The sequence below is a fragment of a genome, unplaced genomic scaffold (genome assembly GCF_019419815.1).
Source record: "Pyrus x bretschneideri cultivar Hongxiangsu unplaced genomic scaffold, Pyrus_bretschneideri_v1 Contig43, whole genome shotgun sequence".
Classification (NCBI taxonomy): Eukaryota; Viridiplantae; Streptophyta; class Magnoliopsida; order Rosales; family Rosaceae; genus Pyrus; species Pyrus x bretschneideri.
This window is the reverse complement of record NW_025999757.1, coordinates 1,181,766-1,187,633: the sequence shown is the minus strand read 5'-3', so window position 1 is coordinate 1,187,633 and position 5,868 is coordinate 1,181,766. Positions and strand designations below refer to the sequence as shown.

Genomic DNA, 5,868 nt, shown 5'->3' with positions numbered 1-5,868 from the left:
TGGAGGTAGTGATTGTGGTGGTGACTGTGGCAACAATGGTAGTCGGAGGTGGTAACGATCACTTTATTGTCTAAGAGATAAAATGTGGATGGAAGGGTAAATATGCTATTTTCAAAAAATTGACAAAGGTATTATATAATAATTGAAAATATTTATTAAAGGCCCAACTCAACTTTTTATTAAAACATCTTTTAATGGTACAAGCAGGCTGCTTTTAAAAGTTGTTATTTAGAGGTCATTGCTTTTAAAATAAACAGGAAATTTTACATTTACCAAACATTTTTTTACTGCCTAATTTTAAAGTAAAGCAGTTTTTGGTTAAAAAAAATGTTGGCCTAAATCTTAAAAAGTTAATTAAGTCCTTTGACATGTAAAAAGGGGTGGAGTTATAAGATCATCTCTAAATGAGATGTCAAATTCCTATGTGACAATTTGACATCTCTTAAAGTTTCGCTTTCCAATTAATATGTCAAATTAAATTATTATTTTATTACATTATTTTCTTTCTTTAATTTGTTTTATTATTTTAAGTTTTGTATATATAAATAACTCTAACAACAGAATACTAATACAAATAATCCAACAAAAGAGAAAATAGAAGAAATGAAAATCCAACTAAATAATCATCACCTCTAAGAATATTTTTGTCCGCGAAGCATTGTAGAATTTCTGTTGAAACACAAAAAATTGTAGCATGTTCACAAAGCATTGTAGGATGTCTATTCACGAAGCAATTCATTGATTTAAAAAATAAAGAATTAGCAACCCCTCTGCTGCCATTATGCCATATACGAATTGACATTTCGGTTGAAAAACATTAGCAATATTTTTTATTAATGTCAGTGTTGATGTGAATTTTTTGACATCCCTAAGAAGATGATCCAAGAATTTTGAAATTGAGAGCAAGTCTTTTCGGTTCTACTAAAAGGGCATTTCTTTAAATTTCTCTTTCTTATTGTCCCCTTGGATAATGGCAATTGCATGCATGTTCTTAGCAGTGACTTCCTTCAGCCGTGAGAATTTAGTGGCATTTATACGAAACCGGAATGGAACAAGGGGAATGGGAGTTGCACTCGTTCCAAGAGACTCCAGCGTTTACCATCCATTTGGGAATAAAAATTTACGCGGGGTCCACTCAAAATCAGCAATCCAATTCCTAATATTCCCGGAATTAGACTACCGAACAATAGCTAGTATTCGGATTCCGGGACGAAGCCTTCATCTGGAATCAGGTTTTTCTACCCAAAACACCCTTATCTTCTCCTCCCTTCAACCTGCTTCTATCCCTCTATTTCTGATCTTGGACCAGCAAAACTTCCCCGACGCCACCGCCATCAAAGACCGGGATTGTCGTCGGACCAGACTCCGACTGGCAAGACTTCCACGATAGGTAATTATTGCGCTTCAGTTTGATCTGAACCATGTTGCCAATGTTTATTGAAGCAGAGTTAGGGTTTGACGGAAATGAATTTGGAGCAAAAACTTCAGGTCGCACCGGAGAAGATGAACGAGATGCAGATTCCGCATGGAATTTGAGAGAAAAGACCTAAAATATTGAAAAGGAAGCAAAGATTCATGATGAAATCACAGAAATCACAGAAACCCAGAGCCCTGACGTGTTCTTTGTTTTGCTGGAGAACAATTTATATTGATTTTCTTTTACTGTAAATAGTATGCAGTGTGAGGCACACAAATTTGAGTAGTTTAATTAATAAATATTTCTTAATTTTTTAGGGTAAATAATTGTATTAGTTTTATATACACAAAATAATTGAAAAAAATTAAAATTTTGTTTATGTACAAGGGTATTTTAGTAATTAAATTGTTTTTCATTCCGATTCAAGTAAATTAATAAACAGCTATTATGGAATCTACATCATTCTTAATCTGATTCCAGATAGCTTAGTAAACATCTTCAATAGAAATCTGATTTTGAGTCCATTTTATTTCAATTCCTCTTCAATCCAATTCCTCCTTAATTTAATTCCTCTCAATTTGATTTCAAATTACTAAACACGCCCTAAATGTGGAAACAAAATTGATACTCTTAATAACTTATCACACCCCTTTGTAGAATTTTATCCGTTCTTCATGTTTGACTAATTAAATCATATGGCCAAAACTGAAGGGGTGTGAACCGTGAAGATATATAAAAGGAGTGCGTAAAATTATTTTTAAAAAGAATTGGGTTATAGAAATTAAGGGTGCTCATTAAACAAAAAATGAAAATGAATGAAAAATTCTTAAAAACTTTAAATTTTAATGATAAGGACAAAAATAAAGAATAAAATAAATAATAATAGAATTAACTTTAAAAATATGATTTTTCGTTAAAGTTAACAATACTGTAGATTTTTCGTTAAAATTTCCAAACAAAAATGCGCATAAATAAAGGGAAAACTTAAAAGCATATTTGGTATCCTACTTAAAATAATTTATCATTTCTCTAAACATTTCTTGAAAATAATTTTTTTTAAAACTTAAAAACTTGATTAGTTTGTAATTTAAAATTTTTAAATCTTACGATTTAAACTAGATAAAAAGATCTAAAAAGAAGTCTGAAGAGAGGAAGAATGAGAGAGGAGGAAATAAAATAAGAGATGATTAAAGGAAGGAGAAAGAAGAGATGATCGAACAAGATAGAGAGAAATAAGTGAGAAAGAACTGAAATAATGAAAAAAACGGATTGAAAGAGACGTAAAAAGGTTAATAAAAAAAATAAAAGAGAGAAAGAAAAAAAGAGAGAGATTTGGAGTGGGAAGAATTAAGAGAAAAGAAAGGAGTGAATTTGAGTTTAAAAACTCAACTTTTATGTTTTTAGATCATAGATCACATTTTTGAATTAGTCTTGAGTTTAGTTTTTTAAAATAATCCTACCAAACAAGTTTTCAAGACCTAAACCTTGGAAATTATTTTTGAGTTTAAAAAGTTAGATTCAAGTAGAGTACCAAACAAGTCCTAAATAGTTTGACATAATATCCAAAAGGCGCATCAACAACGAACGAGTGTTCCACAAGATATTAAGTTCCCCAACTTGAAGCAAATAAAAGAAAATAAGACATTAAAACTCAAGTACTACTCTCCTAAAAGTACATAAAGAGGAGCACCGAAAACTGTTGCCAATCACGTCCTTCCTAAGCCACGAGAGTGCTGGCGGTGGTAGATTCGCTGCAAACAAGAGAAGAAAGAAATAAGCATTCAAGGTAGCCACTACAATTTCATTGCTGAAGACATGTTCAGGCAACGCTAAAAGCATAAGAAATGACAGTTGGGATTAAACTTCCGGTAGAGAAGTCAGGAAACGAAAACGATTTCATAGAAAGGTCCGCTTCAGCCTAACAATGACATATGCCACGCTATAACAAGCATAAATATGAACTAGGAGGAAAACCAAAACACTGCTATTTGACATGACTCACAAATTTCATTCATCATGGGTACCGATATTAGATTCCCACGTATAAAAAGTTATTCCAATTTTGAATATGTAGGAAACGCAGAGAACGAATTAACTATATGCAATACAACACACAATTTGTTCAAGAGAGCTAAGTCAATGGGAACTAGTAAGATTCAACAAGCACTACCCCCTATTAAACTTCTTCCAAACTCAACTACTCTGATAATTATTTGAAGTGTTTGAGTGCAATGAACCATGTACGCATCTTCAAGTGAGATTACCAAATCCTAGAAGGGGCAACCACAAGCCCACAAGGCTCCCTGCTTTGTAAGAGTCCTGCGGCTTCTTTTCTTTTTTGGGGGGTGGGTTGGAAGGAACGTCTAATATACGCAGCCTTACCCTTGCTTTGCAAAGAGGACCCTAACCCGTGACCTTTCGGTCACAAAGGAGCAGCCTTACCTTACCGTGCAAAGATTACTGAAACCTGTGATTACTTAAATTTTCTGTGACAAAGGAAAAAGTACTTACTACTTCCAGACTGGTGGAAGCTTCTTTGTCTTCTTGTAGTAACGAGCAAGGCGATGGATTCTGCTCTCAACCAGAATCAGTCTAAATTTAGAATCCTTGTCCTTCCTATTCCTCTCCAAATGCTTCCTGATTGAAACAGCCTTCTTGATCAGGTGGTAAAGATCCTCAGGAATTTCAGGAGCAAGACCTCCCCACACCAAAAGAAAATATAAGATATCATTTTCAAAATTTCTTTCCAAAAAATATAGATGTTATTATGAAAATAAATTCAAGATACACACCATGAGCCTTCAGAATACGCAAGATCTTGCTTCCAGTGACACTCTTCACCTGAGCAATACCGTGAGAATCACGAAGAATAACGCCAATTTGAGAGGGTGTCAGACCCTTTTTCGCAAACTTGCAGATGTTCTCCTCAACCTAAAAGGCAAAAAACAACCAGATAAGCAATGAAGCCAAAATCACAGTAAGAAATTATTCCCTTGAACAATCAGTAGTTCAAACAATAACCAAATTTCTATTCAGCCAACGCAGATTAAATGGGAAAAGGCTCATAGCAGACACAGAGTTGTGTCACCATTTATTGTGTATTAAGAGGCCAAACAAAATTGATTAAGTGACTATGGACAGAAAATACACTCGAAGATTACTATACAATTGAAAAAACCATGGAACTACAACCAAACAAAGGGAACAGTTACTACGGTTCTCAATGTTAGATAAGTGATACATAAACATAGATGACATAAGTTATCTACGTCACAATGCAGTAGCAGACTATAACAAAAGTATATACTACAACAACAACAAAGCTTTATCCCACTAAGTGAGATCGGTTAAACAGAGGTATACACTAGTTAACAATAAAAAATTTTTAGCTTTTTTTTATAGACCAACATTAAGATATCAAAATCTGTTTTTTCTCACTACACTTCTTCATCAATCAATCAACAGAAACAGAACATAGAAAAACAGATTAACCAATTAAGTACTGCCTGGTTGCCAAAATTAATATTAAAAAAATACCCATAAATGAAATCATAAACTCATTTTACATCTTTTACAATCAAAGACCAATTGGGTATAAACATAGATTTTCCAACAACGGGGAACAAAATTGAGCTAACTATTCAAACTTTAGTCCAGTTTCTCATCAGCCAAACAAATCTAAACGCAACCCATTTTCTCATCAACCAAACAAAACCCAAAACAACTCAAATTCATTCAAGAGTTAAAGAGTCGGGGTTTTCTCACATCCTGGGTTGAGATCTTCAACCAGCTAGGTGGGGTCCTCTTGTACGGCAAAGCTGAAGCTGAAATACCCTTTCTGCAAAACACCACAAAACACAAAAACCACCAAGAAAAACGGATCAAAGCCCAGTTAAATCGACGGCTCACGGAGCTTTGTTCAGAAAATAAGAAGAGAACGAACCCTCTGCTGTGCATACGCCCCATGATTGCCGGCTTGTAGAGTCTGTGCCGCTTCTGGTGACTTTAGCTCTGCCGCTCCCTCACTCTCTTTCTTTCTGTTGGTCGACCAGAAACCCTAATTTGGACTCTAACAACGAATATAAAGCAAGGAGGTGGCTAGGGTTTATAAGACTTTTTGTTTATTGTTGTTCAGTCCTTGGGTTTTCTTTATTGGTGTTTACGACCTAACCGTATTACATCGGCCCGTGGGCTAACTATGGTAAATCATTGGGCTTACTTTCGTTGTGATTCTATTTGTTGGGCCCTTGGGCCAACATACGACAGTAAACATTTGGCAAACACGTCAAAACTTTGAACACAATATTTTTCGTAATATTTTGTATTATAAAAATTATTATTTCACCATTAAAGTTGAGCATTTATCATTAATAGCCAAAATTTAACATCCAATTTCATGAATATCACTTTTTATTAAAGCTTTCAAATATAGCAAAAACTCTCATGAATAG

General features: G+C 34.1%; 1 protein-coding gene across 1 annotated transcript; it reads right to left on the bottom strand.

Moving 5' to 3' along the window:
- Positions 1 to 2,954: 2,954 nt before the first annotated feature.
- On the bottom strand, positions 2,955 to 5,525 carry LOC103930485 (40S ribosomal protein S13). Its single transcript, XM_009339829.3, has 5 exons — positions 5,361 to 5,525; positions 5,183 to 5,255; positions 4,210 to 4,348; positions 3,929 to 4,115; positions 2,955 to 3,168 (listed from the first exon to the last, which is right to left on the bottom strand). Exons 1-5 carry the CDS (start codon positions 5,381 to 5,383, stop codon positions 3,135 to 3,137), a joined length of 456 nt encoding a protein of 151 aa, XP_009338104.1. The 5' UTR covers positions 5,384 to 5,525; the 3' UTR covers positions 2,955 to 3,134.
- Between the last annotated feature and the right edge of the window lie 343 nt (positions 5,526 to 5,868).